The sequence below is a fragment of the Falco punctatus genome (genome assembly GCF_963210335.1).
Source record: "Falco punctatus genome assembly, chromosome: 4".
NCBI lineage: Eukaryota > Metazoa > Chordata > Aves > Falconiformes > Falconidae > Falco > Falco punctatus.
Genome location: NC_137583.1, coordinates 24,148,255 through 24,160,893, shown reverse-complemented (window position 1 = coordinate 24,160,893; position 12,639 = coordinate 24,148,255). Strand labels below are relative to the sequence as shown.

Genomic DNA, 12,639 nt, shown 5'->3' with positions numbered 1-12,639 from the left:
CGGTAAATCCACTGTGGCTGAATTTTTGGCCTGCAGCTGTGGATCAGCTGTGCCCTCGCCGAGGGTAGCTGCGTGGGGCCGGGCTGTCCTGGGGCACTGCTGAGCCCCATCCTCTGCCCTCGGGGCCTCGCCGCCCGGGTGCCCCCCTGCTCTGCCCTTAACCTTGTAGTAACTGACATCTTTGCCTTAGGGGAACAGCTTCTAGATCGATATATTTCCGTAATACGGAAAGCTTACTGGCTCTAAGGCAGTGCAGGCCTTCAGCCGTCGCAGCTGCCAAGGTGCAGCTCCTGGGCCGGGGAGCGGGCTGAGAGCGCGGTGCTCGAGGAGCGGGGCCATTTCGGGGGCCGCTGCCTAATCGTGGGGTGCCGGGGATGGCACCACTCGGCTCGGCACCGCTGCCCGGGCCCGGCACGCCCGGGGCGCTGACACTGGCCCCGGGGAGCGGCGGCGGCGCCTGCGCCAGAGCAGCTCCCACCTGCACAGCGGCGGGCACGAGTCGCGCCGAACACGGCCGAGCCGAGTAGAACCCAGCCCAGCCGCGCCGAACCCGGCCGAGCCGAGCAAGGAGACGGGTCAGAGGGCCGGGCGGGGCGGAGCCCTTCCGTCCCTCGGCGGGGCTCTCGGCGTCCCCTCGCTCCACGGGCCGGGATACTTGCGGGGCCGCCCCCCCGGGGCCCGGGCCCGGGGCCCGCCAGGGGCGGGGAAGGGGCGCGGGCCCGTCCGCCCCGCTCCGCCCCTCACGGCGGCCCCGCCCCGCCCCGCGCGCAACCTGAGCGCGGCAGCGGCGCCAGGGCCCTGGTTCGGCTGGCGGCGGGCAGCGGCGCGGCTGGGCTCGGCGCGGCTCGGCTGGGCTCGGCTCGGCGCGGCTCCTGAGACCGGCGGCGCTGCGGCTCCCGCCGGGGCCCCGGTGTCCCCGGCGCCGCCAATGACGGCAGCCGCGGGCGGCGGCGGGGCCGCGGCCGGGTGAGGCGGCGGCGTGGCAGAGCGCGGCGGGGCCGGTGTCGCGGCGGGCCCGCGCCCTCCCGCAAGATGTCATCGCAGGGCAAGTTCAAGAAGGACAAAGAGATCATCGCCGACTACGAGGCGCAAGTCAAAGGTGCGGAGCGGGGCCGCTGCATTGCGGGGCGGGCGGCGGGCACGGCCGCCGTGCCCGCCTTTGTGTGCGGGGCGGGGGCCGGGCCGGGGGTCGGGGCCGCTGTCCCGCGGAGCCCCCGCCGCGGGCGGTTACGGCACGGCCGGGCTCCCCGCCGAGGGCGGCGGGGGCGGCTGGGCGCGGGGCGGGCGGCGGCGCCGGGGGTGCGTGTGTTTTGTTTCCGTGCGCCCGCCGGCAGCTGCGGGCGGGTCGGCCCGGAGCGCGTTGATCCCGCAGCCCGGGTGCAAGGCCTGGGCCGGGCCGCGCCGCAGGGCAGCGTCCTGCTGCGCCCGCAGCGCAGGCTGAGACCTCCGAGGGGAGCGCCTGGCGTCTGCGTGGTAGGGAGGAATATAATTAAAGGTTGTGTCTGTGGAGACCACGGAGCATCAAATATCAGGCTCCGAATTAATTTTTGTGGCAGTTAGACTTACTAGTGAAAAGTCGGTGCCCTGCGGAGCTGCCCGCAGCCCGTGGGGGCTGAGCGCGGCGGGGGGTGTGCGGCCCGCCCGGCAAACCCGGCCCGCCCGGCCGCCTCTGGCGGGGGAGCGGGTTCTGGTCTCGGTAGCCAGCTGCATCCACTGGTACTGTTGGAACTTCGGTTTGTAAATCGACTCGCCTTTGCAGCAGTTCCCAATTCTGTTAGTTGCTGATAATTCCTGTCACCACGGGCAGCTAGAGGAGGTGAAATGCGCACTTCGTTAAGCTGCTCCCTTCGAGTCCCCCTGCTGTTATATAAAATTGGCTCTGATCTGCTTTTGGTTGGTGGTTTCATATAGGTGTGCGTTCACTTTTTTGTTATGTCTAAGTCTCTGGTTAAGGCAGAGTTCATTAAAGGTAAAAAATAGCTTTTCTGAAAATTAACCTGTGAATGTGCAAACTGGACAGCTATCCTCCTTTCTCTAGAGGTCACTCAGTGCTTTGGATCTTGAGCTCAGCTGAGTGGTGCCTTATCTGCACATACACCGCTTTGAGAGGAGTAGCCGCTTAAATGCGGCAGTGCAATGCCAGACAGAAGGATTTTGGGGAAGGGGCTGTCTGTTGGTTTCGTGCCGCTGTTTACTTTCTTGCATTTCAGTCTTTTGTTGTTGGCTTTGAAGAGTGATGTAACAGTCACAACATGCTCTGCTCAGTGCCAATTACCTTTCTGCTTGTGTGTAATTTGGGCAAATTGATGTTATTGCACCCTGCAGTTAAGCAGATGAAATATTCTTTTAGCCTGTGGTATTGTTCCACTTTACAGGAGGGGATTTCAGAGAGACTGCCCCACGTTTCCGGGTTTTTCTCAAAGGTGTCCTTGGCCCAGTGGTTCCTGCTTCTTGGAGGCTTGGGGCTGCGGAGGGGTAGCTGGAGGCAGGGTTGGGTCTGATCTGTTCCAAAAGCTTCGCTGCAGACTTCTCTATATTTTTTCTTGTTGTTGTTTGTAACTGGAATACTCGTTTGCCGCGATCATTCTTGGCCTGACTTCTGTAGCCTCATGGTTTCCATATGTTAGACAGTTAATGCTGGCGTTGTGTGTAAGGGTGTTTTATTGCACCGCAGCAATCACGTTTTGGGTCACATTTTTTGTCAGCTGTAATGCGGACAGAGTTTGCTGATGGGCTGGTGATAATTTCCTTGATACTATTTTTTGCCTTATTATACCTGCAGAAATGTCCATTGTCTGATTTAGGGTACTCTCTCTGTATTTTCATCCCAATAAAAGTTAATTTGGATGTGGTCAGGATTTAACTGCACCTGAAGCTGGAGCGAGGTGGAAAGAGCTGGACCCCAGAGTCTGTGTGTGCTGCCTGCCCGGCTGCCTTTGAGGTGGTGGCAACTCCATCCCTGAGATTTTGAGTCTGTCACACAACCAAGGTGGTCTCGGGGTGCCCCTGCTGAGGTGCCGCTGAAGGGGCTCTGGTGCTTGTGGCTGTGTCCTGACAGCTGTCACCCTTGCTGTCACCTCCCTGCAGGGACCAGGGTGGCTCTGACCTTCCCACGTTGCTAAACTGTTGGAGGAGGATAAACATCTGGCTCTAGAGGAATTGGTGTGGAAGGATTTCATGTTCATTTCCGTGGTAGCCTGTGCTTCATCATTGCATAGGAGCGCTGGAAGAAAATGTGCCTTGGCAGAAGGGTTTATTGAAAAGTCAGTGGCTGGTCACTGTGTTAGCAGGGACCCGAGGAGGACCAGCTGCCGAGGATGCTCTGCGGAGGGAGCAGGGCTTTTTCTTTGATCAGTTGTGTGCTGCGTGTGCAAACACAACAGAACTGTGTTGTCAGTGTCAGCAAAATCTGCCATGGGGGAGGGTTTTGTCACCATTTAAACCTTCCTCTGAGGCTGTGACAGCAGCGGTCATGAACACCCACCTCCACTTAGCTCCACTTCTGCAAGGCCTGATCTCTCTTGGCTTGACCTAGGGATTTCATGTAGGCCACCTCATTATCTCAGATACCCTGTTTATTTCCTTCAGGGATTTAGTCATTATTCTATTCTTATCTAAACCACTGCTACCCTGGTGAAGACAGAGACCCAAATCTCCAGAGAAGGACTAAAATGGAGAAGAAATGGGGAGAAAGGAAGGAGGGAGTGGCAGCAAGGGAGACTGACAAACAACATGTTGGTATGGAAGAGCTGATGGTAAAATCTGAGAACTTGAAGAAGTGATGCCTCGCTGTGGAGGATGGGGCTGAAATCTGGACATGGCACAGTGGTGGTCCCTATGGCGTGGTCAAGAAAACAGCAGTGAAGAGGTGGGAAACTGCATGCGAACTCCAGGAATAGATTGGCATGGGTGGAGGTGAAAGTGAGTGACTGTAGAAGTGTGTTTAAAATGCCTTTGAAAGGTAGATCTCGGAGACGGTTAGAATTGGTCAGTGTGCTGGTCAGCGTGATCTGCCTGGAAGTGTGTCAGCCGGCGTGGGGGCTCTCTCGCAGGGCCGTACAGAACGCCTTGGTTGCCCAAGTATTACTAGAGGAGCCTGACAGAGAACTGGGTGTAACATGTTGGGGAAAAAAAAATTAAAAATCATGTTGCTTAGACTGATTTTTAGGAAAATTCTGCTGAAAGCCCTCTTTGCCCAGGCTGTTGGGAAGTCGAGCAAAGTCCCCAAATGGTGTGGGGACAGCCTGTCAGTAACTGCCTTGCGGGAGCTGAGCCTTGCCCCGACCTCCTGTGCTCCGGGGTGCAGCAGCCTCGCTTAGAAAAATCGATGAGTCCGTGCTTTGTGTGGGGAGCATGATTGGCGTAAGTAGAGTTTAACTGGTGAATAATCTTTGTGCACAGGGGTGATTTATCAGCCATAATGACTCTCTATCTTCTTTCCCTCCCTGGAGGATTGTGTCTGCTTTCCTCACGGTGGGAAGGAGTCGTTCTGAAAATGCTTTGAAAAGATAGGGGGTGTGTGCAGGGTGTGTGCCTGCGTGTGCGCAGCTCTGCGCGGGTGCGTCTGCAGCACGCTCCTGCGGGATGCTGCAGGGAGGGCTGGGGGCTGATGGCTGGGGCATGGTTACGCAGCGTTGGCAGCCATGCAGGGTGCCCGAGGCTTTGGGTCGGTGCCGCTCCATTTTTAGGGGTGGAAGTGCCTCGCCGTTGCTGCCTGTGGCTGCTGCAGGCTGGCTGTCCTTGTGGCGCTCCGCAGCGTTTGCCGTCTGCCCATGTGTGGGGACCTCTCTCTTTCACCTCTCCTGGAAACCCGCTGGCGGGTGCCTTCCCACGCTGTGGTCTCTCCTGTCAGTCCTTGTGCCGTGGGTCCATCCTTTCCTCCTGCTGCTGATCTGTGTCCTTCAGTGTCAGGAGGGGAGAGTGCTGGCCCCAGGACTGGTAGCAGATGCTTGTTTGACGGTACCACAAAGAAGATACTGAGGATACTTTTTAGGAGGCTGATTTTCTGATTTGTCTTGCTTAGGTTTGCAGGCAGGAATGGTTGCATTAAAAATAAATGCCAATAAAGAGATGGCTGCATGTTTACAACTGCCACATTAAAGCTACTGGCGGAATACACAATGCAGTAGAATCTTAGATGCACAATTTAAAGTGAGTGTTTTCAGACGTACAGTTTTAATTGGTCTGTTTGTCCAGAAAGATAAATAAACGCCTTTTCCATTACTGGCAAATGCGTGATTTGTTGCTTCAATGCAGCAAAACTAACCATTTTTAATTACGTGGATGCAACTGTCTGTGGTACGGCATTGTAAATCTTGCAGAAAATTGGGCATAGTGTTGATTGACTGTGTAATTTCATATTGCTTCCTGAAGCTTTTCTTTAACCCTGGCAAAATTCAGGTCATTGTAGATCTCTGTGGTTATTGTTGGCAGGAAGGCTGCTGTGAGTCAATAGCATCTTCTTCTGTCATGTGGCTGGCAAGTGAAAAGCATCCCTTGTGATCCTAAAGATGGTAGTCTTTAAATGGTGCGTCTGGCTGCATAGCGGTGAAGGGATGATTCTTGCACTTCTAGGACTCTTAGTTGCTGTGTAAATTGGTAATACAACTAGAATTTTGACAGATTTAGCATACAAAAACATGAAAAAGTCTTGCAAACCCAGGGCCAAAGAAGACCACTGTGTGCTTTCCCACTTTCATAAAACAGCAGCTTACATTAATTTGTCATTGCTTGTTAGCTTCATTTTACTTTTTCTATTGCAGTAGCTGCATCCTTTCTTTTATGTCTATTCTCATTTCCTACCTATTGCTCTCTTTCCACTTTGCTCAGAAAATTTTGGGAAAATTCCCAGACCAAATTTATTTCTGGGATTATACATGCTTAGAAGGGAAGCTTGGTTCCCACTTGGAGGAGGCATTGAGGCTTGAAACTTGACAGCCCATTTAATGAAATTGTTCTGTGCAAAAGAGAAGAAAGTTCCGCCCCTTTGGGTGGGCTGGTAGAAAACTGCTAAATATTAATCACAGAAACAGATGTAAAATTTCTGTTGGCTTGATCGTCTTGCTTAATAAAATGTAGGGAAGCGCGACCTGCAGGCCATGCCTTGGTGTAGCTTGGAGTCATCTGCAGCAGAGAGAGATTCTGATGAATCTGATCTCATTTCTGCTGTGAGACTTCAGAATAACTGCTCAGCATTGATCCTTGTCTGGCTGATTCCCATATGGATTTATTTGTTGTCAGTTTCCACTTGCCCACTGTGTTTCCTTGGTGGGGTCTGGCAGCGTGGTCCTGGCAGAGGGGTTTTACATGAGACCTCTGTGTGCGGGGGCTGGGAGGGCCACGTGTGGAGAATAGCAGAGAAGTGTGTATGTGGTTCAGAGTAAAGATTAATTGGTGGTCTCTAATGGAAACAAATTGAATCTATAAGAGATGTTCCCTGCAAAGCTGAAGTCCCGAGCGCTTTGGTGGAGGCTGGGATGGCTCAACTGAGTCAGCAGGATCCTGCGCGCACCGACCATCGGCAGCTCTGTGTGCTTGCTGGGGGGACGGACCTTCCTACGGTCCTTGGATTTGGGCCCCCTCTGTGGTCAGAGAGGAGGAGGAGTGTCAGCTTGCGGTATCTGGTCAGAAGCGCGTGTACGTGGGTGCTGGGGTGCCGTGCTGTGGGCCCAGCGCTGTCAGCACCTGCTCCCCGTGCCTGGTGTGGCAGGAGCGTGGGGACGGTGCTGGGTGCTGCCTCGCTGGGGCCAGGCGGTTGGCCTCGTGGCACTGGTGTGGACGGTAGGATTGGAGCGTGCCAAGGCATCGTGGCTGCTGTTTCTTGTTAAGACATCACTAAACCGAAAGGCTCCCTAGGTGCCACAGCCCTGTTTGGATGGGGAGCTGGACAGGGGCCTGAAAGCCTGTGTGCTCTGTGTGCGGCCCTTCTAGCAGAATGTGGGGTGGTATTTCCAAAAAAAAAAAAAAAAAAAAAAAAAGGCAGCTGACATCACTAAAATGTTTTTTCCTTGTAAGACACAGCTCTTTGGCCTCAGCTGATGGTGTTCAAGCAAATGCAGCAGAGTGGAGGTGCCTCTGGCAGGATAAGCAGAAAACATTGCTTTCCTTGTGAAGATGGAGAAGCCGGCAAAGAGAGCGAGTGGCCAAGGGACGAGCCATGAACCTTTTGCAGGACTTGCTCCTGCTGGGTCCAGGTTGCTGGCTCCTGCTGCCAGCCTGGGCTTTGTCCCTGGGCAGCCTGTGGGGTACTCGCCCAGCTGGACCGTAGTGCGGGAGGTCCAGCTTCTCCTGCCGAATGGCCAGGAAGGGGGAGGCTGAGGCTCTGGGTTAAAGCTTGTTAGTGTGCCCTGACCCCCAGGACAGGGCAGAAGTTGCATTTAGCAGCTGTGCTTCTTAAGCCCTGGGTTCACATGGGAGCATCCATATAGTGTGGAAGCCAGCGGCTGTTCCTGCAGCTGATGGCCCCTGGGGCAGAGCCTGCACTTCCCATGGGAAGGCTGTGGTCAGATTTTGGTTCAGGTTTCTTTCATTAAGGTGATTTTCTTCTAATTGTTAAATAAATGAAATGCATCTGTGTTTGGAAGCATGCCATGGTGAGGAGGCTTCCTTTGGGCTTTGCTCTGCTTTGGAGGCTGACTTTGTGTCCCTGGGCTCCTGCCCTGGACTCAGGGGCTGGCGTGGGGAACAGGAGTGAGCATGTGTGGTGTGCATGTGGCTGGAGCGTGCTGCCCCGAGCGGGTCTGTGCATCCTCAGCAGCTCCTCTGCCTTGTGTGCACGGCGAGTGCTGTCTTCGGTGGGGATGGCCCAGGTCTCCAGCCTCTCCGTTACCGCTGCGCCTGGGGGTCCTCTCCCATGTGGTCAGAAGCACCAGACAATGAGTCCAGCCCGGAGTTCATGGCTTGTCCTCGGGTAAGGGGGTATGATGGTGTGCAGGAGCTGCGGTCCTGCGGTACTCTGAGGCCTCTGCTGAGAGCTGATTCCAGTAGAAAAGAGGGGTATTTTGATCCCTGTAAGCCTGGTTGTTTTCTTTTCTGATAGCTGGCAGGTACTGGGGTGCAGCAGGCATTATTTATCAATCTACCTTTATTCCTGATAACAGTAAAAAACTCTTATAACACTTATTCATGGCCTGTAGCTAGTCCTTGTTCCAGGTGAAGAGTTTTAAGGGCTGTAAGAGTGCAGTGCCAAATGCTCTTCAGGTGCTTAACAGAAATTTATAAGCCTCTGCCAGGTGTAATATTTTAAGTTCAGCGTGCAGCGTTTCAGCACCTGTCAGGCGCAGGATTTACTCTCCCCTTCTGCTGGCCCATTGAAGATGGGGGAAACCCTTCCCCCTTGAGCTCTTTAATTGTCTCTTGCCTGAATTTGGCTTTGTTTCAGTAGCTGTTTGTCAAGCTACCACCCACAGCAGCAACAGCAGTCGCCTCCTGAAATGTGTTTACCAGCTTCTGAGGTGTTCGTACTTCGGACAGGTGACAGGTGACAGCATGGTTCGAGCAGGTACTACCTGGTGTTGGGCTTGGGGCTGGAGGGACCGCAGTGGCGTGTGCAGTTGTGTTCCTCGTGCCGCTCTCCAGTAAAGCTGGCATGAAGTAATCTCCCCTTTTTTACAACCTGGGTGGCTGTTTAATCCTGAATGTTGATTTAATCCCAGGAGGCTTTTGCTGACCTGCCAGCAAACCTTCCTCTTTAAAGAGATGAGTATTTCTTACTGGTAACTACTGTGTTGTGTGTGCCCCACCTCTTTGTATTTTATTGGTATGTATCATAGCAGCGAGGGAGGATGTAGAAACAAGTGAACAGCGTGAGCCCACGCAGTGACAGTGGTGGTAGTGGTTTGTACCTGTCACTGGTGACCTCCTTAGGGCTTCCAGTCCTCACTCAGAGCTCCTGCTCTGTGCCTGTGGTTGTTGGACATACTTTAAGTTGTCCATGTCTCCAAGTGCCTGATTTATGGGCTTTTCTCTGAAAAACTGGCCCAAGATGGCTTATTTTGGTGTCCCTTTTCTTACCCCTGGTAAGACAGCTGAAGTGGCTTGGGAAGAGGCAGCAGCTGAACAGCGTGTTACAACACACAATTTTGGGGGAGGAAGCAGAGTATTGAAACACAATTACTGAGGGTGTTTAAGTAGTTGTAATGTGCTTCCCTGGGCTGGGAGCGAGTCAGTGTGATAGGGCTGATGTTTCTCACTGGCACAATGCTGTGGGATTGTTTAATGACTGTGAGCGGTCAGCAGCTTGGTTTTAGAGTTCATGTGAAAAAGGGCACCATCAACAGCACAGCAACCCTCGCATGCCAGGCTGGGGAATATACAACCTTGTTATTTATCCCAGTGTTGTCATTACTCATCAATGAGGAGGCAGCTGTTAGGATCCTGTCTGTGGTGAGGAGAGAGAGGTTTTAAATCATCCCCTTTGGTTAAATCATTCTCTTTGTTTTAAATCTTTCCCCTTTGTTTTAAAACAAAGATATGTCAAAAGGTGTGGTGTTAGAATTCTGGTGCGGAAGTTGGTGCTGCTGTCCTAGTCTCTTCTAGAAGGTGGGTCCCCAGAGTTTGCTCTGTGGGCACAGCCCCCTCAGAGGGGAGCAATAGCAGTGCCTCTTGGCTGTTGCTCAGTCTGTGTTCGGATGTGGCTGTGGAGTGGTGTGTCTGTACTGGTGTGAGTTCCCCAGCTTGGGAGCCCCTGGCCTGGGAGGAACTGGGTGGCCCAGGGAACTGGGAGCTGGAAGAAGGCTATGGCTGTGCTCGTTGGCGCTCTTGCACACACGTCTTGCGCTGTTGAGCTGCCTTAAAGCAGTGAGCCTCCCTGAATGACAAAAACTGTCAGCTAGCTTTACTGATGTCCTTTCCTGACTGCTGAAGCCAAGCTGACATGTGTGGAGGGGTTCTCCATGAAGGCATTTGGTGCTGCAGGCTGAGTCTGGGAGCTGGAGAGTTAAGGAAAAATACGCAGCCCCTCTGTGTCCAGCAGCTTCAGAAAGAATTTGCATTAGGGTATCACTCTTCTTTGGAGTTGGAGAATAGCTTTAAAGTGGTGGTGGGAAGGTTTTACTTTTTTTTTCACCCAGGCCTTTGGGAGGAACAGTCATCGATGTGACAAGGGATTGCAGCCACTAATGCATCTTGCACCTCAAAGTAGCTCTATAAAATACTGCTCTGTCTTGTAGCAGTGGCAGGCATGCAGGAAAGAGCAGTAATTTTCTGTTGGAGTGACTGTGGAGTTAAATCGTCTACAGTTCCTTGCTTGTGTCTATATCAGATGAGAGAGGAGAGGAGGTTGCTCTTCAGCTGAGCATCCCTGACTTTTTTAGGTGTGAGCCTCCTGGCCTATGAGCCTTGGTGGCCTGTCTGTAAAACAGATGAAGAGGGCATGCAGCTCTGTGAGTGACTGCTGGCCCTGCTGCTGGTGGGAGTGCTCGGGGCTGCAGCTCTAGGTCTAGGGTGAGGATTTTGCCCATATGGCTCTTGCTTTGGCTGTTATCTAGATAGCAAAGCTAACTGTAGTGATTAGGTGAGACTCAAGTGTTTTATCTTGCTTGTATTGCAAGAGTAAATATTGAAAAAAAAAAAAAAAAAGGGGCGGGGGGGAGATACAAAACCCTGTAAATGACTGGAGATCAGGAGATAGAGGTCTGGCTTTAGTGATTCCCGTTCAGGAAAAAGGGAGCCCGGTTTTCCACTGCCTTTCTCCATCTGTTGGACCAGCTTCATCTCTGAGGTCCAGCCTTGTGGAACAATATCGCACATTGGAGGTCTACAGCAGAAGTCCCCATCACAGACCTCATGAAACAGTGGCTTCCCCTTTACCACAGAAGAGCCCCAAAGTTAGGTTTTCTTTCAGATGTGGTAGCATTGATTAGCTTTGTTTGTTTGAACAGTAATTTGTGGCCCTGAGGCTCTTTTGTGCCGGTTAGTGCCTAAGGTGATGCGCTGCTTAGAACAGCTCATTTAGGGAAGGTGATCTCAAGAACAGATTTCTTAGCTTAAGATCACCGGTTAGATAATTCTAGGTTGCTGGCGTTGTGTGTGCACACAGTGGGTTTTTTTTCTGTCAAATGCACTGATCAATCAATAATTGTTTAATGGGAATAAAAATCCTTGCAATGGAATGAAAATTCTTCCTCCTTGCCCAGGGTGACTAGAATTCCACCTTAGTGTATGGTGAAAGCTGACATACCCAGATCGGTAAGTTACTTTCTATATTGATAAATATATTGCTGTTGAAAGTTTCTGGCTCAGATAAGATCCTGTTGCAATAGATGGGACTTACTGTCTAGCATTAGTGACCCAGTCGCTATAAATGAACTGTTTCTTGAGAAGTCCATGTTCCCATCCCCGTCCACCTCCCCCTTTTTTTTTTTTTATTCTTGGAAGTTTAACTCTGAAGGATGCTGTAATTTAATCATTGAGATTACTCATAAAAGAGTAAGAACTAGAGATGAGACTTTTGGTGTGGCAGTCTAAAGCTTTTGTGTTGGCAAATGCTCGAGAGAATTCACGATTTTTGTTTTGTGAGGAAAGGTTAGTTGATACTTGGGAAGAGCCTAAATGATATTTCATTCAAGACATCTTGTTAGTGTTTGAAATCTTAAAGATACAGACTTTTCCCTGATCTAGAGAGGAAAAAACCCCCAACCAGCTGTCATTTTACAGTATTGGCAGTGTAGCAGGATTAAAGCTGCGAGAGAACTGGAAGACTGGAGTTGCATGGCTAGACAGTGATGATCAGGAAGCGAAACCTTGTGGAGACAGTCCTGTTTGGGAATGTCACCCTGGAGTAGGCGTGCAGTGTGAAACAGTGGGCTGCAGCTTGGGACAAGGTGGAAACAGCGCTGTTGACCTTTTTGCGAACTGCTTTGTGTCCTTAATGGGAAGTGATACACTAAAGCTGTGTGAGAGTAACAGAAGACAGTGCTAAGCTGGTCAGTTAGTGAAGGAAGAAATATTGTCTGCAAGATAATCCTACCAAGACCAGAGAGTATATTTAGCTTTCTCTTAAACTTCCCATCTTCTGTTCTTGTTTGCCCTCAAAAGCTGATTAGTTACTCTGGATTTATGCTGGTGTTGCAGCATGGTGACCCATGGTGGTTGTGGTGTTGTGTCTCTGAACCTCGTGAGCTGGATGAGGATATCTGTTCAACGGCATCTCTGGAAGGATGCTGTGGGCCGCTTATCAGCAGTGACCTCCACTGGAAGGAGGTACGCTGTTAGTTGATGAAGATGTATTGAGCCTTCTAAAAAAAAATGTTACTGTAGGCAGCTGTTTTTGCCTCTCTGTTATTTGGGAGAATGTGCTAACTCCTCCAGATGGGCAGCATACCCTCAATGACTGTTACGGGATGGGAGAGTCCTGCTCTGGCCAAAACATAGTGTTTTGTTTGAAAATATGACTCTGATACTGCCAAATGTGGTGCTGTGGGTTTGAAACAAACCCTCTTGAATGGATGGAATATCTATCTCCCATCAATGTGTGGTGCTTCGCACATCATTGAGGGATCATGCAATGTAGATTGCAAGGGTAGGAAAGAGTCACGGTGAATCCTTCACCTTGCCATTCGTACTGCAGTGATGGGAGCTGTCTGCATCCACCCCTCCAAACCCGGCAGTCGTAGGAAGTCTGGCAGAGGCTTCTCCTTT

At 52.0% G+C, this 12,639-nt stretch overlaps 1 protein-coding gene across 2 annotated transcripts in view; it reads left to right on the top strand.

Moving 5' to 3' along the window:
- The first annotated feature begins 591 nt into the window (after positions 1-591).
- SRGAP3 (SLIT-ROBO Rho GTPase activating protein 3) overlaps positions 592-12,639 on the top strand; it is a 126,374-nt gene continuing 114,326 nt past the window's right edge. For both annotated transcript variants that reach the window (XM_080387549.1, XM_080387550.1), the window contains exon 1: positions 592-1,099. In XM_080387549.1, coding sequence (XP_080243675.1) covers positions 1,033-1,099 — 67 coding nt within the window. In that variant the 5' untranslated portion in view covers positions 592-1,032. The remainder of the gene's footprint in view (positions 1,100-12,639) is intronic.